At 42.9% G+C, this 23,898-nt stretch overlaps 2 protein-coding genes across 2 annotated transcripts; one reads left to right on the top strand and one right to left on the bottom strand.

Moving 5' to 3' along the window:
- Positions 1-344: 344 nt before the first annotated feature.
- On the bottom strand, positions 345-896 carry LOC120111417 (secreted RxLR effector protein 161-like). The gene has a single exon (XM_039128474.1). It carries the CDS (start codon positions 894-896, stop codon positions 345-347), a length of 552 nt encoding a protein of 183 aa, XP_038984402.1.
- A 6,770-nt stretch (positions 897-7,666) lies between these two features.
- Positions 7,667-13,083, top strand: LOC103697084 (fructokinase-2-like). Its single transcript, XM_039128335.1, has 5 exons — positions 7,667-7,986; positions 11,648-12,058; positions 12,231-12,365; positions 12,485-12,601; positions 12,700-13,083. Exons 1-5 carry the CDS (start codon positions 7,786-7,788, stop codon positions 12,829-12,831), a joined length of 996 nt encoding a protein of 331 aa, XP_038984263.1. The 5' UTR covers positions 7,667-7,785; the 3' UTR covers positions 12,832-13,083.
- Positions 13,084-23,898: the final 10,815 nt, after the last annotated feature.

Genomic DNA, 23,898 nt, shown 5'->3' on the forward strand with positions numbered 1-23,898 from the left:
CAAATAAGAATACACTTAATATGAGCCACTTATTCTAACAATCTCCACCTTGGCGAATATTCACCCCTTAGGAGAAAAATAACCTGGAACACCACCTGACGCTGATAGGTTGGAACACATCCTCTCTAGCACCTAGAGATGTTAACCAAGTTCAAGTAATGCTTGAACTTGTCTGTAGTAACGGTTTTGTCAACATGTCTGCTACATTTTCAGAAGTGTGAACTTTCTCAAGCAATATATCACCGGAAGAAACCAACTCCCTGATCTTGTGATACCTCACATCTATGTGCTTGGTTCTCGCATGATACACCTGGTTCTTCGCCAAATAGATCGCACTCTGACTGTCACAATGCAACTGAACTCCACCTTGCTGAACACCCAGCTCCTTGGACTAATCCTGTTAACCACAATGCTTCCTTGGCAGCCTCAGCCACTGCCATATACTCTGACTCAGTCGTAGATAGTGCAACTAGAGACTGTACCATGGACCTCCAACTGATAGGCCCTCCTGCAAGAGTGAATACATAGCCTGTAGTCGACCTCCTGTCATCCAAATCCCCTGCATAATCTGCATCAACATATCCCACGACTGAAGGATCATCCTGCTGTCTGACAAACATGATACCATGGTCTGTAGTACTCCTCAAGTATCTGAAAATCCACTTGACTGCATCCCAATGCTGTCTCCCTGGATTCGCCATAAACTTGCTCACTGCACTAACTGCATGCGCCAAATCCGGCCTGGTACAAACCATAGCATACATCAGACACCCCACTGCACTAGCATATGGAACCTTTGACATGTCTTCAATTTCTTTTTCTGTCTTTGGGCACTGTGAGGTTAGACATCTGAAATGATTCGCTAAAGGTGTGCTCACTGGCTTCGCATTACCCATGCTGAACCTCTCCCAACACCTTTGTGTATATAACTACCCTGAGATAACTACAATTTTCTGGAATCTCTGTCCCTGGCGAATCTCCATCCCAAGAATTTTCTTGGCCGCGCCCAATCTTCATGTCAAACTCTCTACTCAACAAAGTCTTCAACTTGTTGACTTTCATTCATACTCTTCGCAGCAATCAACATATCATCCACATAAAGTAACAGAAAAATAAAAGAACCATCATCAAGGCTCCTCACATAACACAACAGTCATACTCACATCTCCTGTAGCCAATCCGAATCATGTAGGAGTCAAACGCTTGTACCACTGCCTCGGAGACTGCTTTAGCCCATAAAGTGACTTCCTCCAATTTACAGACTAAGTGTCCTGTCCAGGTTCTGAAAATCCTTCTGGCTGCTGCATGTAATCTGCTCCTCCAACTCACCCATAGAAGAAAAGCTGTCTTTACAATCCATCTGCTCTAACTCCATATCGTAATGTGCTACCAATGCCAACACCTACCCTGATGGAAGTGTGTCTGACAACTGGGGAGAAAATCTCATTATAGTCAATCCCAGCTCTCTGTTGAGTATTTTCCCTTTGCTACCAGACATGCCTCGAACTTTTTCCCTTCTTTTTCTGATACTGCTTTCTTTTTCTTGAACACCCACTTGCATCCTATCGCTCTCTTCCCTCCGGAAGCTCCACCAATTCCCATGTCTGATTTTTATTCAAAGATTCCATCTCCTCCATCATAGCACCCATCCATCCACTCTTCTCCTGGCTGTGTACTGCCTCTGAAAAGTAGTAGGATCTCCACTGCTAGTGATTAATGCATAGGAACCAAATCTTTCAAACCATACCTAGTTGGTGGCTTGATAGTACGCTGTGGGTCTGTCTGTGGTTTATTATGTTGCTCTTGATTGGCTGAGGTAGAGAAGTCTCCGTACCGTTGAACATTATTCTCCTTGACAGAACTCTCTAACTCCACCTGCACCACCTGCTTATTGCTGCGTGCAACGTTCTGGCATCTGCTTCTCTTCTTCTTGAGTACTTTTCAATATGGCTTTTCTCATCAAAAACCCACATCTCTGCTGATCCACCACCGCTTGTTTGCCTTTGGATCCCCAAAGCTTGTACCCTTTCACCCCTTTTGATACCCCCCCCAAGGAAAGATACATTGTCTAGACTTCGGGGTCTAGCTTTGACCTCTCCCTCACTAGGAATATGCACATAGGCAGGACATCCAAATACTCTCAAACCGGAGTAGTCTACCTCATTACCTGTCCATACTCCTCTGCAACCTTACCATCTAGTGCTGCCCTAGGTGACCTGTTAATCAGAGCATGCCATATTCACGTGGCCTCTGCCCAGAAGTTCTTTGCAAGCCCGTGCATTTAACCTGAGACACCGTGCTCTTTCAGCTATAGTCCTGTTCGTCCTTTCCGCCATACCGTTCTGCTGAGGTGTCTTGCGTACTGTGAAGTGTCTCTTAATTCAATGCTGCTCACAAAACTCAATGAACTTTGAATCTGTGTACTCAGTCCCATTGTTTGACCTGAGGCATTTGATCTTTCTCCCTGTCTGATTCTCTACTTCAGCTTTCCACAACTTAAACTTGGCAAATATTTTCTGACTTGTGCTGCATGAAGTATACCCAGACCTTTCTCGAGAAATCATCAATAAAAGTTACGAAATATATATGTCCACCCCGTGATGCTACTCTGACTGGTCCCCAAAACATCTGTATGAATATAGTCAAGAATACCCTTGTCTTGTGCGTGGCAGTCCTGAATTGAACCTTGTTCTGTTTTCCAAGAACACAAATACTTACAGAAATCCAGTTTGGCAAGTTTTAATACCCTTCAGAAAATTTCTTTTATGCAGTTCCAGCATACCACGTTCACTCATATGACCCAAAACACATATGCCATAAGACTGTATTATCAGACTCAGATTCTGCAGCAGCAAACTCCACCTACAACAGTAGTCCCTATCAACCTGTAGATGTTCCCTGCTACTTTCTGCCCCTTTCATCACTGTCATAGCCACTCTACTAACCTTCATTACTCCACCTTGAGACTTGTAACAAAACCCGTTAGAGTCTAAGGTACCCAATGAAATTAGATTCTTTCTCAAATCTGGAACATGTCTAACATCACACAACGTTCTAACCCACACCATCAACATAGTAATTCTGATATTCCCATTCCAATGACTTTGCAAGATGCATTATTACCCATCAAAACAGAACCAGAATTAACTAACCTGTTAGGTATCAAACCAATCTTTATTTGGGCGTCATGTGATAGGAACATGCTGATCCAGAAATTCAAGAATCAGCGAGATGATCTGAACTGGACGAAACTGAAAGTATGTCACCGTCACTGCTCTCTGTATCTTCTTTCACTATATTTTGCAGACTTGGACCCTTCAGATTTGTCATCATCTTTATCTTTTTCTTTTTTCAGGACAATTCCGCTTTATGTGACCCTGTTTTCCACACTTGTAGCACGTTATGCTCTTCTTTTTCCTGAATTTAGACCGAGATTTACTGCGATTTGATCCATTCCTTATGTTGCTTCTTCCACGCTCCTGGTTACCCTTCACCACTAAGCCTTCTCCTTGAGAACTCTCAGCACTGGCTTTCTTCCTCTGATGAAAACCTAACAAGGCTCCAATGACGTCCTCTAACTCTAGGGTCTCCTTTCCCCACGTCAGAGTTGTAACCAAATTTTCGTACGTAGGAGAAGCGGGTAAAGAATGCAATAACATCAACGCTTTGTCTTCGTCTTCGAACTTCACATCAACTCGCTGCAGATCACTGATAATCTGATTGAACACGTTGATATGTTGGCTTAAATTAGCACCCTCTGTCATCTTAAGACCGTACAGTTTCTGCTTAAGATAGAGCTTGTTCGTCAACGACTTGGACATGTACCGACTCTCCAATTTTGACCAAATTGCCGCCGGCGATTCCTCATCCATGACATGATACATCACATCATCAGCCAGACAAAGACGTATATTTGAAAACAGCCTTAGCCTCCAATTCCTTCCACTCTGCATTACCCATGTCATCTGGTTTCTTTCCGTACAGGGCTTTTACCATACCCTGCGATACTAACAAATCCTTCACCCTCCTCTGCCATAGGCCGAAATTTCCAGTTCCATCAAACTTTATCACATCGAACTTTGCAGAAGACATCCCTACAACCTTATCTTTTTGCAAAATAAAATAGAGAAAAATAGGATCTGATGAAAAATAAGAAAAAAATACCAAAACACGCCCCTTCTCTCAGGATCTGTCCACGGACGGCCGCAGATGCGCGTTGGCGGCAGCACGGGTGCAGACGGTGCTCCTCCTCCGAGTCTATCCACGCGCGGCAGCGGGCGCAAACGCACGGGAGGTCCTCTTCTCTGGTTCTGGCCACGAACGGCAGAGATCCTCTCCTCCCCTTCACACGGGATCAGGCGCGTGACGACGGATGCGGACGCTGGTGGGAGGACGTGGCGGTGGAGACGCACGGCTCCTCTTCTCTCGGCTGGATCTAGGCGCGTGACGGTGCACGACAATGGAAGGACACGGCGGATCTCCTCTCCGCTGCTGAATCAGAACCTCCTCCTTTGTTCACCTCCAGCCGGTCGTCACAGGGGCCTTTCTCCTTCCTTCCACTCGGGAGCCATCGGAAGAACAGAAGACGAGAACGTTTTCGGCTTTGGGAAGAAGAAAACGTCAAAACCAAAAACTCCCCCTCCTGCGATCCAAAAAAACTCCCCTTCTGCGTGAAGAAAAACCACCCACGGCTTGGGAAGAGAGCCTTGGGAGAGAGGACACAAACCCCTCAGCCCCCCCGTGAAACAGAGAAAACAAATCTCCCTTCCCTTCACGTGAACCACCTCCCACGGCTTGGATCAACCCCTTTCTCTTCTCTTGGTTCTTCACGGCGTTCGAGAGAGAACCCACCGGGAGAAAAAAAAACCTCTTGCCTTTCCTCGGCTTGGGAGAAGACGCCTCTGATCTCCCCACGTGAAGAGCACCGCCCACGGCCGCAGGAAATATAACCTGAGGCCCTGATACCAATTGTTGCGAAAAATACAGGATCCAAACGGCGAACAGAACAATGCACAGAAATTCAGGGAAGAAGAGGAAGAAGAAATTGAACACAGGAATTTACGTGGTTCGGCAATGTGCCTACGTCTACGGGAGCGAAACGGCCGTAACTTTTCTTCTATCACCAAATAACAAGGGTTACAAGATATTTATAGCTAAACCCTAACCCTAGAGTCCCAATCCCTATCAGCATTCCTGGTAAAATAAAATATTACATAATTATCCCAAAGATAAATATATCCCGTCGCTTCGCTCCGCTCCGTTAGAATACCAGTGTACCACTCAAATAAGAATACCACTTAATATGAGCCACTTATTCTAACATTTTCCAATAGCCTCATTGACCTCAGTTTCACGAGACATTCATATGATGCAATAATCTTATGGGCAGAGCGAGAGTCTGGGAAAGGATTGGCCGGACCTTTGCTACGGCCGGTTGGACTCAATACTACACAGATTATCAGGTGTGCCCACTTGCCCCGTATTGTCCGATCCTAGTCAGCACTGATCAAGCTATTCCATTTCGAAGTCCCTTCTACTTTGAGAAAATCTTGCTTTTTTATCTGCAATCTTAGGATATTGTATATGGTGCATGGAGAACGGCGGTGCGGGAGGATGCTATGTATCGAGTCATCCACAAACTAGAGTTAACCAAGCGTAGGTTTCGAAGGTGGAATAGAAAGGAGGTGAGAAATATTTTCAGAAAATTGGAGAAAATAGAGGACACGATTGCCCACTTACAAACTATGGAGGATTGGTGTGGAGGATTGCCCCCTGAGGAGGTGGTAGAGCTTAGAGGAAAACTAGCAATGCACCACCCCTTGTTGTGCCAACAGGAGGTGCTCTAGAGGCAGAAAGCTAGGGTGCAGTGGATCAAGGAAGGAGACAAATATACTAGTTTCTTCCACCAATCAACAATTATCAAAATACAGAGGAAAAGGATCTACAGCCTAAGGTTGGATTTGGAAGCATCATGTTCACCCTTGTGTCTCTTTCTCCGAAAAGTGACATGGAGCTATCACCCGACTAGATGTATTTAGGATTGAGGCTCCCCCTTTCCTGCGTGGACTGAACATCGAAGGAGTCTATAGCTAATGTGTTGTTCCATTGCCTAAGGGCAGCTCAATTGTGGAGGTGTTCTGAGACCAGTCTGACATTTCTGCACCAGATGACACCGATTGAATCTTTCTTAGCCTTCTTGAAGGGAACTATGAGGAAGCTAGCCATGGTTCTTCCAGGTGTCAGGGCAGCCCACGTTTTCTACCATATCTAGCTTGATAGGAACTCCTAGGTATTCAAGAACAAAAAGCAGCATCCTAGGCAAATGGTGGACAAGGGCTTACTTCATGAGGCTGAGATTCTCTAGCCTTTTTCTACTAGTGAACCTAGGATAGCAAAGGACATTTAGAACTTTTGTTCAGCTCCTATAGCGACTCGGATAATTCTCGTCTCCTAGGAGTCTCCACCTTTGAGCTTTCTCAAGTCAACTTTGATGGAAGTGTGTCTGATGGTGGACACAGGTCAGAGCGGGATTCGTAATCAAAGATTCTGACTCTAGATTAGTGGAGAGAGTATTAACCATGCAAGGAGTATATTGAAATATGACAGCATCTAACTTGAGAGGGACTCGACGACAGTAGTTGGCTGGATTTAGAATCCAATGGGAGTTGATGGCGACCATCCATTGTTGCAGGGCATCTGCAAAATGGTGATGGGTTGTGCAACCATCCGGGTCAACCATGTGTATTGCAAGGCGAATAGGGCAGTTGACTGAGTTGCCTCTTATGTGGCTTAGCATTCTGGTGGTTGTTTGTGGGATTGACTTGAAACTATCTTTTTTTTTTTCTCCGTATTATTGGATCCTGACTTACATTGTCTGATCTAACCATATTATCAAAAAGAAAATTTAATGAAATTTATCCGGTATCTTTTCGGACGGAAAATAGAAAGCCACCCTTTCCCTCATCTCAATCATAGCACGATTTTTATAAACTGATTTATAAAAATATGACTATCTGACGAGTTTGTGAGAACGAGGCTGCACCATCCGATCGGTAGACCCGATCGAACCACCTCGGTTCCCAGATCTCGGTCGCGCTCGCGCGGGACCAGGCACCTCCCGTTGAAAGTGCTCTTGACTAGACGGTGGGGACACCGTAAAAATGATCCCCCGCCCTCCGATCCAGATCGTCCGATTGTATTTGCCTTGATCTCAAAATAATAAAAATTGAACCCAGCTCAACCTTCTAAGCTAGATAAGGACTGCCTACCGGAAAAATAGGAACCTTATAATCTTATCGTAATCCCAATATTCAAGCCTTAAAAACCTACTTACCAAAATCGAAAACAATGAAATACAATAAAAAAGGAAAATAAATATCGAATATCGCAGCGAATACACAGAAATCGGGGTCCACGTAATCGTAAAAATCCCAACAAATACTCGCAAATATATCCACGTGTCATCTCCTAATAAAGAAAGAAAAAGTAATGTTTGTCTACCGAAAAGAAAAAGAAAGTAATAAAAGTGGGGTAAAAATAGGATCGTAGAAATAAAATAATTAATCGGACAGAAATAGGATAAAGCAAAGTTACGGATAAGTCAAAATTTAATTTGATTTTTATCCATAATAACCCCCGTCCTCTCTCTCCTCCCCTTATCTATAAAACCGCCTCCCCCTCCCCCTCTCCACGCTCACCCCTGCTTTTTCCTGCGTTTAAAGTTCTGTTTTATTTTATTTTATATTTTTTGCTTCTAGCATTGTTAGAGATTTGAGTAGAAAGGAGATGGCGATCGATCAGGCGAACGGATCGGAGGAGGCGCCGTTGGTGGTGTCGTTTGGGGAGATGCTGATCGACTTCGTCCCAGACGTCGCCGGGGTGTCGCTGGCCGAGTCCGGCGGTTTCATCAAGGCACCGGGCGGCGCTCCGGCCAACGTCGCAGTCGCCATTACCAAGCTCGGCGGCCGCTCCGCCTTCGTCGGCAAGGTAACCCCCCACCCCAACCCCCAGATCTGATCTGGCTCCAACACCGCCCCACCCCCCCCCCCCCCCCCCCCCCCCTCTCTCTCTCTCTCTCTCTCTCGCTCCCTGGCTCTCTTGTTTATGCGGTCACTCCGCGATCCGGGACCCGAGCTCGCAGCTTGTCGTCCGCCCCTGCTTCGATCGCTGATATGAGATCTGGCGGTTCCGGACCGTCGGATCTTGATTGGAGGTGACGAAAGGTGACATCTTTTTCGGTTCTTGATCTTTTTCTCTCCCTTATTTTGGTTGTTTATAATAGTTCTTTTTCTGGGTAAACGTGCACCGTCCAGCGTGGGCATTGACCCGAGATCGGGCCAGGGTTCACGTGATGCGTGCGAGAGGAGTGGGGTCCGCTGAACTCGATCTGGTCGAGGCGAGCGCATGCTTCTGTCGTCCGATCTACCAAACAGGCGGATCGGAACGGCGCCTATCGGTGATCTCGGAAGGGCGCCGCTAAAGTTTGGTCTGTTCTCATACTCTAATATAAGATTGAGATAAAAAAGACTAAAAAAATTGTAAAAATTCGTCCTCTTGTTATAGTATCAGTTTCTTTTCTTTTTCGTCATTAAAACAGGGCTGTTGTTACCCAAAAAAAAAAAGAAAAAAATTGAAGTGGTAGCAGACAAGTTGCCCTTTTTATAAATCCCCGGCAGGGGAAGAGCGCGGTACGTTCAGCGGCGTGTCGTTGGAGGGCCCACGAGTGGTGCGTTTTGGTGGAGAAATTATACCCTGCACCACGCATGCGGGCCACGATGTCCTACCGAACTGGCGCGTGAGCGGGTGATCTCATCCCCCATGCGTACGCGTGAATCACGTTGGGATTTATTTATATGGTAGATGTAGGACTTTGTATAAAAGAAAACAGAAAAAACTAAAACTAAAAAGTAAAACTGGGGACCGGAACTGAAGAGAAGACATCCATTTTCTATACCGTTTTCTTGCTTAAACGATTAAATAACTCATAGGTGGGTGGGTGCATTAGGTGGAGCTGGGTTATCTTAAGGCATGGGTCCCAGAGGTCCATGGTTTCTTGCCTTTTCTCTTTTTCTCGATTGTGATTTATAAGATGAATGCCCTGTACATCATTGCTGTAATGAAGCTGACCTTAATGATGTTATTTCTGCCATATTTATTTAAGTCATCTTTGTGTTTTTGGCTTGCATTGCAAGTGACAAATATAAGTTTAATCTATCAATCTGTGCACGTAATTCCATGGAACATTGCAAGATTTCATGCATAAATCTGAAGGTCTGTATGCGATACACGTAGTTTTGTGATTGTCATATTGCTCTTGTGAACACCATGTATGAGTGGATGGAATGGTTTTTTAGAGCAATTAGAATGCAGCATTACCGCTAGCTTAAAAACTCATATGAACATGTCTAGTGCATTGCTCCTAGTCCCGAATAATAAAGTATTCTTGAGATTTTCTAGATATTGTGAATCTATAACATGTAATAGATGATGCACTTGGAAACTATTAGGTGCTATGAAGGCTATAATTTGCCTGGACAAACCATTAAGGTGGACCTTTTTGGAGTAAAACTGAATTAAAATTATCTAAATCTATGCTGTAAAAATTTAAATATAATGGACAGTGGAAATAATAAATAAGAGCTGTTATGTTCCAAACATAACAACTGGGGTAAAAAGGGTAACGGTCAAATAACAACAAATCTGTTAGAGAAGCCACTGTACGATGTTCTACGGGTTTATCTTCTAAACCACAATTTAGTTGGATAACTAAATTGGTGCTCTTTCCCAGTTCATTCAGTTCCTCTATTCACATTCTTTACTAAATTCCCACTTATTTGGGTAGATATCACAGAGGCGCCTTAGGTAGAAAAGGGAGAGGATAGTTGGAGCACTTTGCAGCCACTGTGCTTTGGCATGTAAATATGGACACATGCTTGATGCTATTAACTATGAAATATATCACTAACCATTATCTCTCCATTGCAGTTGGATACTTGAATATGCTTCAAACATCCTTGATTGTTCTCGATGTAGTCTAATGCATTTTTCTGTACTTTAACTGTGCTTGTTCTTATTTCTCTTCAATTTATTTTGTTTCCTATTTGTGTGGGTATTCTGTGGCTAATCTCCCGGAAATTGTTGGGAATATACTGTCCCAGAAAATTTTAAATTTATAATACTCTACTTCAATAAATAATAGGCAGAAATAGGCTTAGAGAAAATAAATAGAGAAAGTGGAAAAATGGAACCCGAGATGCTGAGGCATGGTATGTTGGTCACTTTCCTTGAAGTAGATTTCGCCGCCTTACAGTGCACTAGGCTTAGATGGCGTTCTACTCCTGAGATACAACAGCCTCTCGCACTGTTCCTTCTGCCTCAATGATTTGCACGGATCAAAGAAGCCTTCGAACCCAGAATCAGTATGCAGCAAGCCCGTTGATTGAAAGAAAAACAGCAAAACCGGGAGAATAGAAGTTCTCTGTTTTCAATTTTTTATATATCCTATCTAATCCGAAGAGGTCTATTTATAGACTTCTTCGGGACAAACGCGACCCAAAACCGATCCAACGGTCAAAACCGGTAAGAAAGTTTGAAAAAACACTGGGAATATGGCCAGCGGATGCGAGGTCGGTTGCGAAGAGGTGCTAACGAGGAAGCGACGTGGCTCCTCGTGCTATGGGTGCGAGGCACGGCCCACGCACCTCTTGGCTCATCGTACCCGTTGTCCGACCTCGGCTCCTCTGGGCTCATCACACCTGTGGTCCGACCTCGGCCTCGGCTCTTCGCGCTTCAGTTGAGGTGGGTCGGACGAGCACAGGCACACAGAACCTCGGACGAGCAGGGGCAGGGCCCAGCGAGCACAAGCACATGCGCAAAGAACCTTCGCTCGGACAAGCACAGGCACAGCTCGGCTGCAGAGAACCTCGGCTCGGACAAGCTCGGCTGCAGAGAACCTCGGCTCGGACAAGCACATGCCCAGCTCGGCTGCAGAGAACCTCGGCTCGGACAAGCACAGGCCCAACGAGCACAAGAGAACCGAGCTCGGCTCGGACAAGGAGGGAACATCCCAACGAGCACAAGAAAACCAGGCTTTACGTAATAGAAATAAAAAGGAGGGAATGGGAATCGAACCTGTTATCTCATCCCCACCCAAACAACACACCAACCACCAAAGCAAACTCCCTTATTAACATATATATATATATATAATATATATATTTTAAGTATGAAAACTTTTAATCATTATTTAATAAAAATCTAACAGAAATAACTTCAAGTTTGTAAATCAAATCATTCATCATTTTCATCATTCAACGATCTGGGTGAATAAAGTGAATGACTAATACAACAGTAGAATAGTGACTATAAAATATAGCCCAATGAACACTCAGCATATTCTACTCCTATCAAGAGAGAATTTTGATCAGAATTTGTTGAATATTCTCGATCTTGTAGACTACTAATTAAATTTTCTTCAGGAAATACGGACTTCTATGGAACAAAACATACTGCTATTTAGGAAGATGAATGAAATTTATCATTTGATAAATGTCTTTCTGGAAGCGAGATTCGAATCTGTTCTCCAAAGCTACATGAGTGATTCATATTAGTTTTGGTTTTTTGACACTTTCTTCTTCCTTTGTTGCAGTTTGGTGATGACGAGTTTGGATATATGCTAGTTGACATACTGAAGAAGAATGGGGTGAACACTGAAGGTTGTCTCTTGGACCCCCATGCCCGCACTGCCCTTGCCTTCGTGACTCTGAAGAGTAATGGTGAGCGGGAGTTTATGTTCTACCGCAACCCAAGTGCAGACATGCTCCTCACTGAGCAGGAGCTCAACCTTGCTCTCATCCGCCGTGCCAAGATCTTCCATTATGGCTCCATTAGTCTTATATCTGAGCCTTGCCGATCTGCTCACCTTGCTGCCATGCGTGCTGCCAAGGAGGCTGGCATCCTCTTATCCTACGACCCCAATGTAAGGCTCCCCTTATGGCCATCTCAGGAAGCAGCTCGCGATGGCATCATGAGCATCTGGAAGGAGGCTGACTTCATCAAGGTACTAAACATTCTCCTCTTTGCATGCTAGAGAACTAAAACTAAACAGAAAGCTGGTTCGAAGTGTTACTAAATGCAATCATCCAAGAGTTCATCCTGCTTGAAAGGAGTCCAGATGATGAAGTTAGTCTCAAGCTTTATTATTTTATAACTTTGATTAATATGGTTTGCAGGTTAGTGATGATGAGGTTGCTTTCCTGACACAAGGAGATCCAGCGAGCGAGGATGTCATTATGAAACTGTGGTTTGATGGGTTGAAGCTGCTTGTTGTCACAGATGGCGAGAAGGGTTGCAGATACTTCACAAAGGTTTATTGTCCTTAACATCCTGTTTATACTTGTTATGATATTTTTCTTTAAAAAAATGTTCTACTTGCTGAAAATTAAAGGATCTAATTTGATGCCTTTTTTTATTTGAAAAAATGTAGAATTTCAAAGGAAAAGTACCTGGGTTTTCAGTGACTACTGTGGACACAACAGGTGCTGGCGATGCTTTTGTTGGTTCCCTTTTGGTTTCCATTGCCAAGGACAACTCCCTCTTCCATGTACTTTCTTCTGCCTCTGGAATCACTGTTTTTATTGCAAATATAATTTTTCAGCATCAGTGTTTTTATTTACACTTGTCGTTGCATTGTACTTGTAGAACGAAGAAAAGCTGAAGGAGGCGCTTAGATTTTCCAATGCTTGCGGAGCAATCTGCACCACCAAGAAAGGAGCGATTCCAGCCCTCCCAGACACATCCATGGCTCAGGAACTCATCACAAAGGGGAAATAGGGTATCCATGTGCAATGATGCACACAGGGGAAATCTAGGTTTTCTTATTATTTGGTCTTAATGCATCTAGTAGAGGTTCATCTTTGCAATAAACATAGGAAAATTTGTGCTCATTATTTGGTGCCTCTACATTTTATCGAGTTTATCTTCAGTGTAAAAGTACTTATGTTTTTGGTTTGATAAGAGTCTGCATCAACCAAACATCCTTTCTTTTCTTATAATATCATATGCTGGTTAAGAATATCTTAGTTATTGGATTGTCCATGTAATCAATGCCTCCATCCAATAATTTTGATAAATGACACTTTAAGTATAAGCAGTGATGCGGATTCCACTAGTTACTAGATTTGTGAGGAACATGAAGTCAGATGATGCTACTTCTATAACCTTGAACCCTGAAAACAATGCACAATATAGTTGGAACTGATAGTGTTTTGCTTCTGTTTTTAAATCAAAATATGTTGTGCTCACATGCCATATGCTAAGCTCAGTTTTAAAATGGCTGGAATGTAATGCAAGACTATTTTCTATTATTTTGTTGGAATAAAAAGCCGAGCTGTGAGCTAGATACTTTGATATCTACACACATGGCTAAGTTGCTCTACCATAAAAGATTTTCAGAGTTGACATGGAAAATAATATTGAATATTAGTTCCCAAGAGTCTACATCATAGCATAAGTGGAAAACTTGAGTTTTTGAAAAATTTATTCAGTGGAACTTCGTGAGTAAAATTAATACAGACTGAAAGAATGATCTGCAAATTAGAACAAGTATTCACTCAACTTCAGCTAGGAGGCATGCAAGGCACTGTGAGCTACAGCAAATTGGTGTCAAGACTGAAGACATCTAAACAGCTAAGTTGATGGCAATGATGATTGAATTGTGTAAGGCCAAGCATCTTAAAACTAATGAGCTTGATGTATGTGTGTGGAGGTTTGTTGGTTAACATGAAAAAAGCCAAGATATTCTTTATCAAAAGAGACGGGAAATTGGTTGCAGATGGGGTTACTAGATACGGCAGAGCAGATATTGGAAACAAAACTTTGGCAGGGGAGTCCACCTTATAAAAGGAAATATGGAGCTACTTCACAACCTGGTGAGCTCTCTAGAGGTTGTGAACATGTTGAAGTCAAATGCACACACGCCGAGAGAGATGATTTGAGCAATAAACAGAGTGCACAGTTTGATAAATGACATACATTAAATTAGCATGGACATTGTTTGCTGAAAAGCCATGTTTGTTTACAAGGATTTGTTGAGGACCGTTTGTTTAACATCACTTGTTTCACAAATATTAAATTAGCATGACATGGCTTGCTGAAAAGCCATGTTTGTTTGCAAGGATTTGTTGAAAAGGAGTGTTTGCTTACGCGGGTGATAACTACATCAAAACTAATGAAACTGAGATGTTACAAGTTAATGAAGCCGATTGAAAGATTTAAGCCGATCGGGATGCAAGTTCAGAGTCTCCTTCCAACTTATGTTATAACATAAAGAGCTAAAACAGTTTCTTTTAAGAAATATGCTTGGAGGAATATGTTAAGCTTAGAGGTAGGTGGTACCAAAAGTTTTTCCAGGATTAACAAGAAGTAAAATTGTGCCTGATGGTGAGAAGTTGATTCATTCCCTTCAGTAAACCCTCATTAGATTGGTTGCAACTCACATGTCAAATGTATATCCAAGGGTCAAGGCCAAAATCACAGACATTTACATGCACTTGATGCAAAATATGGCTTAGGAAATGAAGAAACGCTAGTTTTCAGTTCTCCAAATATGAAGAGAAGAGAAGATGGCTATATGAACATTGATCCTACATCCTAGAAGCGAATTCTTCAACTTATTTTGTGAAAGGTAGTGATCTAATCCACCGTCTCCTCAAAGAATTTTAGCTCCACATCTAAAGCATCACATAAATCAGAATAACTTCCAAAAAAATAATAGTAGAAGTAATATTGAGACCATAAACTAGCAGTTTTAAGTTCAAAAGTATAGGTTTCAGAAATAACTTTTGGACTCTTCAGAAATCTATTATGTTAGATCTTTTTATAGGCTCTCTGAATCGAGGGAGTCCCTTATGACCTTTTGCTTCCACCATTTGGAAGTGTGTATTCCCCAAGGCCATCAAAACTTCCATCATTTGGCAAGGATAGAGAAGATAAAACATGTGCTCTTCTCCTTCAGGGTTGCTCAGAAAATATGGTAGCCTTTCTTCACTTCCCTAAACCCTAAAACCCAAATCTCAAACCCGAAACCCCAAATCCTAAACCCTAAATCCTAAACCCTAAACCCTAACCCTAAATCTTAAAAAACCTCAAACCCCAAACCCCAAACCCTAAACCTCAAACCCCAAATCCTAAACCCTAAATCTTAAAAAATTCTAAACCTTAAATTCTAAACCCTAAATCCTAAACCATCCTTTATTAAGAATTCTATATGACCAATTTGAGAAGATGGCGTCCAATGTTTGAGGGAACCTTGTGAATTGTTATATGGTTGTCCATTGCAGCTAGGTGGGTATTTAAGATGCCTTAATTACCATCAAATTTTGTGCTCTCAATCGTCTATTGCATTATCTTCAATTATTTCTGCATCACAATAATTCTCTCTGAGGGAGATCTCAGTTCTTTATTACCTTTAAACAGTTTGGGACCATGTAGCATGGTGATCATGTGGACTACCGGACTGGAGAGGAACACGAGGATCTTGTTTGAGAAATCTAGTTGTTCTTGCAGGGTGCGGCTATATATATGTTCCTCTCAGGGGAATGGCCTAGTGACCCAAAAATATTGGTCCTAGAAGTAAACGTGCAAGCATGTCTGGGTGTCCTCAGGCCCTTTGGGGCAGGGGATGGGTCTTTTCTTTCAGCAAAAGTTACAGTGATGGCCCTTCAACTATGGACGTGTCTTCTCTGCACCTCATCAACTTTGAAAATTTCAAATACATTTCTTAAATTTTCAACTCATTCTAAAGTGGTCCTCCAGCTCCGCCGTTAGCTTGCCATTACAAATGACAAAAATACTTTCACCCTCTTGAGACCTTTATGAATGCTTTTTGACCATGCAGATGAATAAAAGAGTTTGAGAGTTATGTGGTGGACGATCCTTAATTATGAGCCATATACTAAAAATGTTTTAAGATCTATTTCACATGAAAAATCTTTTGAGACTTCACCCATTCAAATACATATCCAAGATTTATTTATACTACAGTTGCTTTATGCAACAGAAGGATTATTTTCGAACGATTTAAAAATTTGAAGGATTAGTTTGAAATTTTTTAAAATTGAGGATACATAAAAAATTTGGGAGATGTTACTATAATTTTCTTTTTTCTTTTTTTTCTATTTCTTACTCTTTTGTATTAACTCAATGACTCGGTGAATATTTTTCCTCTCTTAGTTACAAAAAGAATGAGGAATTCTGAGCATCTTTTTAAATTCTCATCGACCAATTCTCTTTGTATAGAGTCAACAAAAGCTCCTGTTTATAAAGGGCTTTCTTGGTATCATAATAGGTACTTCCAACTTCCAAGCAAGAGGTCACGATTTGAGTCTTGGGTGGTGCTATCCCTCAAAATCTCCCCCATAATGAGAGTTCTTCAAGTAAAAACATTGGGTATCTAATAAGCATCTTGAACCGGCTTAGTTACCTTGTTTTCACCTCAAGTAAAAATATTGGTTTCCAATCCTTACCCATGTTATCGAGTCTTAAAAATTGAATGGTCTTTCAATAGTCAAACAACTACTTTAATTATGATTGGATAGAATAGCTTCTAAACCATAGTAGTGTGGATGTACTTGATAAGACAAGAAGAAAGAATCTCCAATCACATTTCAGATTTTGTTGGTATGAATTAGCATACCCAACAAATATACCATTTATGCTTCTGAGTGTTTAGGTATCGAGGGTCAAGCGAAAAGGAAAACATTAGGGGGATTAATTGGACGTTCAAAGACTTAGAAAAACTGTGGAACTTGCATCAAGATGTCCCTACGTCTTCTTTTCAGCTCCCAACCATTCCTATCCTCTCTCAGTCATCCATCAGCAATGGCTGGAGGACACGCTTAAATAACTATAATGAATTAAATTATTTTCATATAGAGTTTACCATCTGATATGCCTCCAAACCGATTATAGCTCACTAAAAGGTCCAACCAATTAAAATACACTACGACACCAACATGTGGTGGATTGAAAGCGGCCACTAGGTAGGCCCAGTACCATATTGCTGAGCTCACATATCAAGAGCTCCCCATAGTTGGCTACATCCTAACTGGGGGACCAGTGATCATTGAGATCTGAGATCCTACCAATGTGATAGGAAAAGCATCATCCGCGTCCGAAGCATTCACACCTAACATCCTAGTTGTACTTAGGCCAGTCACTTTTGGTCGACCCACATGCCTTAATTTTTTGATGGTAGGAAGGCTCTTCCACCGGATATATACAAAAAAGGTGAGGCAGAGGAGGTAAGCAAGCAAGAAGAATGTCTTAACAGACTGAGAGACAACCTTTTCTTGTTTCCTGATAACCACACTAACTTAGGCATCGAAGGGTCCTCCATTAGATACGGTCTAGCTAGAGGACTTTTTTGCTTTGTGCTGTTTTAGGTCGGAGTGCCGCTAAAGGAGCTTAGTTGCAGTGATCGAGCACTACTCGCCTCCTCTAATTCCAACTCAAGCAGCCGACAACCACCAAGCTCTCTAGTGTCGTCGCGCTTTTCGTCGCGGTACCTAAAGTCAGTCGGTTCTCAGTAGCAACAGATTAACACTAGAGGAAGGGTCTAGACCACCCTAAGAGGTTTTATCTCTCCATTACTATTAAGTCTCAAAGGGTGCAGACGTCATCTTCTAATCTCCAGCTGAATATGCTAGAGGAGTCCGATGGTTCTTTGCAGAGCCTGTGGAGGACTCCACCACCGCCAAGGCCACAGACGATTTCAGTAGTGACCTCTGAACAATTTCAAGTACTTCTTCAATAGATTCAAGTGCTGACTACTGCGATGCAACACTTGCAACAGCCAACCGCCCGTCAGCAGCCACTTCAGCAAGAGGCCCACAACCATGATCATCGAGAGGACCTGGAGTGCTCAAGTCAACGCTCCCCACCTCAGAGTGGGGGGCAGGTGCCTTCCAACTAGCCTTCCTGTCGTTACAACTCCGGCAAAGCTCCATGCAGCCCCCACAACTAGCCATAGAGTTGTGCAGGAGTACCCATCTCGATCCACTGACTCTTCTTCTTGGAAGGAGTCGGCCTCCAGCAATTCCTCCTTTCACCGACTTGACGAAGTTTCCAGGAGAGAGGCCAACCTTGACCATAAGCCTGAAGAGATGCATTAAACATCTTGAAGACCTGCAATGACATTAGGCTAATCAAAATTGAGACGAGGAGTTCACCACTAAACCCTCCATTCTCGATGAAGACAATGGGGGACCCTGTTCCCTCCCATTTCAAGATGCCACAGCTGGAGACGTATGATGATATTTCGGACCCTCTAGATCACTTAAAGAGCTTCAAACTCTCATGATGCTCCAAGGTGCCTCTAATGTGGTGTTGTGCATAGCTTTCTCAGCTACCCTTCGGAAGACAGCTCGGTTGTGGTACACCGAGCTAGCTCCATCGATTCATTTGAACAGCTTGGCCGGATGTTCACTATCCACTTCGTGAGCAATAAGAGACTGAGGAGGATTTCAGACATCCTTTTCTCCATCAAGCAGCGAAATGATGAGTCCTTACGAGACTACATCAACCGCTTTAATGCGACCACCCTAGAAGTACACAACCTGATTATTCAGTCATAATGTCCGCCATAAGGAGTAGACCGAGGACTTCTTGGTTTCTTTTTTCTTTTGAGAAAAAATTTTCGAGAGACTATGCCGAGCTATTGGCCCGGGCGGACAAGAACATCAACACTGAGGAGGCCATGACGACACAATGAGAGTTAGCTGGGGCAGAACCAGCCAAAAGAAAAGCAATAAGCAGGTCCGGGATGACTTGACACCCCACTAAGAAATCCAAAGGGGATGAAGGAACCCTCCACCGATCGAGAAGCCCTACTTAGAGATTTGGGAGATATACACCCCTAAACACTCCGCGCTAATAGATTCTCATGGAGATCCATGACCACAACTATGTGAAGTGGCCGTGGTAGATAAAGTCTATGTCTTCCAAGGATATGACGTAGTACTGCTAATTCTACCGCGACCATGGGCATGACATCGTGGACTGCTTTCAACTAAAAATTGAGATCGAGCTAAGGCCTTTATTGAACAAGGCTACCTCGGCGCCTATGTTTGAAACCCTCGGGGCCAAGCCGATCTTGGTCAGAAGCGACCCTCTCTCTAGATGAAACTTGGTAACCAACTGACGACTAGAGTCATTAGCACCATAGCCGGCAGAACAATTATTGGTGGAGCTAGTTGGTCTATCCTAAAAGCCTATGTGCGAGCCGTCTATGTAGGGAGCTCGTCGATGAAGAGATTAAGGGCAGAGAAAGTCATTTCCTTCTCAAATGTTGACGAGGAACGGGTACAAACCCCCTACGATGATACCATTGTAATTTTTCTTATATTGCAAATTATGATGTAAAAAGAATTCTTGTAAATAATGGAAGCTTGGCAAACATCTTATTTTATGAGGCCTTTTCTCAAATGAATCTACCAGTTGACAGGCTTCAGAGGATCACCCCCTGGTCGGCTTTTCTGGAGACCCAGTTCCTATGGAAGGGCTCATCACTCTTCTTATAATAGCCAAACGGGCTCCACAACAAACCACGATCATGATGGACTTTCTAGTCATTAAAAGTCCCATCAGCCTACAACACCATTTTGTGATGTCTAGGATTAGACGGCTTGCGTGCCATGGTCTCCACCTCACCTTCTGGTGAAGTTTCCAACCAAAAGTGGTGTAGGAGAGGCAGGGGCGGCTCAATACATTCTGGGGCCTAAGGCGAATCCAATGAACGAGGCCTTTTTTTTAATATTTTTTTTAATAAATATAAAATACTTAAAAAAATATATAAAAATAGATAACTATCAAGTACACTATTTTAACAAAGATACATGAATCTAACAAAGATAGACAAGAAGCCTTTTTAATTTAATATAATTCTTGAATGGAAGCACATAAAAGTAATTATACTAAATGAAGGGCCATGAAACTGATTAAATAACTGAGATAATGCTTGGTAATACTGTTTACCATGTCAAGCAAGAGCTAAATAGGAAAAGGTCATCCCATGGCACTTCATGGTCAAGGTAAAGAAAAGAATTTGTCCATAAAGGAACCTCTCTATAAGAGAAAGTAGGGTTATTATGGGAAATTCACCCCATCCCACCATCTTCCCTTCAAGTAAGTACCCAAGCGGCAACTGCAACATCACAGTACAGCAGCCATTCAACCCCCTCCCTCCTTTTCTCTCTCTACCACCCAAGAGGGGAGAAGAAACCGAGAGGAGAAAACTAAAAGAATCTCCACCCTCGAAGAAGTCCATCTCCAATCCCCCTATCTTTCTTCCGGATGGCCCAGTTGGATCAGGAGTAATGTCAGGGAAGGAAAACCAAGACCAAAACCAAAAAAGAGAAGGGATGAAAGATAAGAGTGGCTTCAGGCATCTATCAAGCCAACCAAATCCCTCCTCTCTCTCTCTCTCGCTCTCCCCACCCAAAACAAAACTACTATCCCCAACATCCCAAATTGCCCCTCTGCAGGCCAGGAAACTCTCCACCTCCCTTCCATCAAGGGGGAAGACTCATAGCCAGCTCCAGATCAGGGCCTTTGCTTCCTTTTGGTCAGCCTCCCGGGGGCCTTCCATTGGCCCGGGGCCTTAGGCGATCGCCTCAGTCGCCTAGGGCTCGGGCCGGCCTTGAGGAGAGGTCCGAGGTGACCAAGTGCTCGCTTGAAGATGTTATGCGGCTATGCTCAAGGGAAAGAAGCCAAGATGATTCCCTTCAAAAGCTTCAATTCTCAAGATAGCCAAGGGCAACAGCGCAGGAAGCTAGTCGAAGACCTTTGTTCTGTGCCTCTTAATGTGGTGGTGCTAGGCCGAATAGTGCAAATTGGAGCCCATCTTGATGACATCGCCCAAGTGCAACTCCTAGAATTCCTTCACGCTAATGCCAATGTCTTTGTCTAGTCAGCTTTTAATATGCTAGGTATAGACCCAGAGGTTATGACCAACAAGCTGAATATAGACCCTACTCACCGATCGGTCTGATAGAAGAAAAGAAGCTTCACCCCAAAAAGCTAGAAGGAGATTGAAGAGGAGGTAAATAAGCTTCTCCATCCCAATTTCATCCGAGAGGTAGACTATCCCGATTGGCTAGCCAATGTCGTGCTGGTCAAGAAGCTGAACAGGACGTGGCGAATGTGCATCGGCTTCACCAACCTCAACAAAGCCTGTCCAAAGGATAGTTTCTCTTTACCAAGAATTTACTAGTTGGTCGATGCCACGTTAGGCCATTAGCTCCTCAGCTTTATGGATGCTTTCTCGGGCTATAATTAGATCTGAATGGTGCCAGAGGATGAGAAGAAAATGTCGTTCATTACAGATAAAGGGCTCCATTACTATAGAGTTATACCCTTTGGATTGAAGAATGCCGAGGCGACCTACCAACGCTAGCTTGATTAATAATATGTTCAGGCACAAAGTGGGTTGTAACATAGAGGTCTATGTCGATGATATGCTGGTAAAAAGCAGATAGGCCGAATATCATGCTGCTGATTTGGATGAGACCTTCCAAACTCTAAGAAGATATCATATGAAGGTCAACTCGAGTAAGTGCGCATTCAGAGTCTTCTTTAGAAAATTCTTTGATTTTATGGTAACTTAATGAGGAATCGAAGCAAACCCCGAGAAGACTTGTGTCATACTAGAGATGGCGCCCCAAAAAAATAAGAAAAAGGTACAACGCCTCACCGAACGAATGGGAGCATTAAGGAGATTCGTCATGAGGTCAGCTGAGATGAACATGCCTTTCTTCAAAATTTTGAGGCAACCACAAAGGTTCAGTTGGATGACCGAATCTCAAGCTGCATTCAAGGAGCTATGGAGTTATCTCAACACCCCATTGTGCCTCTCCAAACCGATCCCTGGCGAGGTACTCTATCTCTACCTAGTTTTTTCCTCGGCGGCCATAAATTCAGTGCTCATTTTCGAGGAGGCTGGAGTTCAGAAACTTGTATATTATGTGAGCCGAGTTTTTGGAGATGTAGAGACTCAATATTCTTGATTGGAGAAGGTGGCATATGCACTCATTATCTCAGCAAGAAAGCTCCGCCCATATTTTTAAGCTTATCCAATCGTCGTCCTATCCGACCAACTGCTGAGGCAGATCCTACAATAATTGGATTCATTAAGGAGGTTGGCTAAGTGGACAGTGGAGCTTACTGAATTTGATATATGCTATCAACCTCGGCCTGCTATCTAAGTGCAGGCACTGACAGACTTCATTGTGGAGTGATTAGTCCCCGAGTGATGCCGGACCAAATTTAAAATGGAAGCAGAAGAAGAGGGAGAAGAGAAAGAGGAGGAGGAGGAGAAGAGGAAGAGGAGAAGAAGAGAGGAGGAGAATAGGTGGGGAGAAAATTTTAATACTTCATTAAACCCTAATCATGAAAATAGTTCCCTATATATAGGGCCCAAATACACAATTTGCATGAAACCCCCCTTACACAAAAATAACTCCTAATAAGCCCACAAATAACACAAATAAGCCCTAAAATGCAAATGAACCCAGAAATAAAATAAACCACAAATAAATCCCTAAATGCAAATAAACCCAGAAATAAAATAAAATAAATATGCAAATAAACGGGTCTGATTCAATCCGGGGGCTCAGGATCATCTGGATGAAGGGCTCTGATGTCCCCATCAACTCCTCCCGGGTGAGAAAAACTCGACCCCGTCGAGTACAGGTCTGGCCGGCTGTCGTACTGCTCCAGAAGATCGGGGTCGAGGCGCTGCAACTGTGCTCTGGAAATCCACATCACATCAGACTTTGGTCGACCTTTCCACCGAACAAGGTAACATTGGTAACCACCGTTCCTGCTTGAAATAACCTGCTCATCCAATATATGATCTATTTGTTCTCTGCGTGCATGAAATTTGGGAGGTGGTAGCTCAACAGCAGGTAATAGGTCAGGGTATCCAACATGGGCAGGTATGTCAATAAAGGGGTCAGAAGGCAGGAATATTATCTTTTTGTATGGGACTAAATCTTCAATATTAAATGTCGCACTAATCCCATAGTCATCAGGAAGATCCACAACATATGCATTCGAACTGATTTTCTTTAAGATTTTGAACGGTTCTGCACTACAAGTTTGCAATTTCTTAAACGTTTCCGAAGAAAGTCGTTCAAACCTAATTCTTATCATGACGTAATCTCTTTCACTTAACTCATTATAACGTCCGGTTAAATCAGCAAGGGATTTATATTTTAAGTTATTAAAGTGACTGCAATTGCTGATTTCTTGATGCAATGAATGTGGATGAGATGCAATTGATTGTGCAGACTCAAAGACTCTATACTGATGAGACATGAAAAATAGGTCTATGGGTTGCCTAGATTTGTAATCATGCACCACTTCAAACGGATTTATGCCTATGGACTTATGAACCGAACTATTATATGCAAACTCAACTGTCGGTAATATTAAATCCCAAGTCCTAGCATATGCATTTGGGTTGAGCCTATGATGTGGAAGGTTGGGCAGAAATACTTCGAGAACTAGATCAATTGCGTGTTGGATATCACGCATCGGAGAAAGTGCATCCGGAAGATCATCAGGGACTACATCATTAAGCTCCTCTAGAAGGAAAACTACTATAGGGAAATGTTCAAGATTGGACTCCACACGGGTATCTTTAGCTACAAGTGCCAATTCAGGTGTCTGGCTCTCAATATCTGTCACTACCTCTTCCACAGTAGTGATGTGAAGTGGCTTGGTTGTACTTAGATCAATAGTCTCCCTTTGGAAATCATTTTGGACAAAGTCCAATTCTGTAGGTTCGTCTTCAAAGTCTTCTTCGTAGTCTTCTATATTTGGTTCATAGACTTCTTCGAC

This window comes from Phoenix dactylifera, chromosome 7 (assembly GCF_009389715.1).
Source record: "Phoenix dactylifera cultivar Barhee BC4 chromosome 7, palm_55x_up_171113_PBpolish2nd_filt_p, whole genome shotgun sequence".
Taxonomy (NCBI): domain Eukaryota; kingdom Viridiplantae; phylum Streptophyta; class Magnoliopsida; order Arecales; family Arecaceae; genus Phoenix; species Phoenix dactylifera.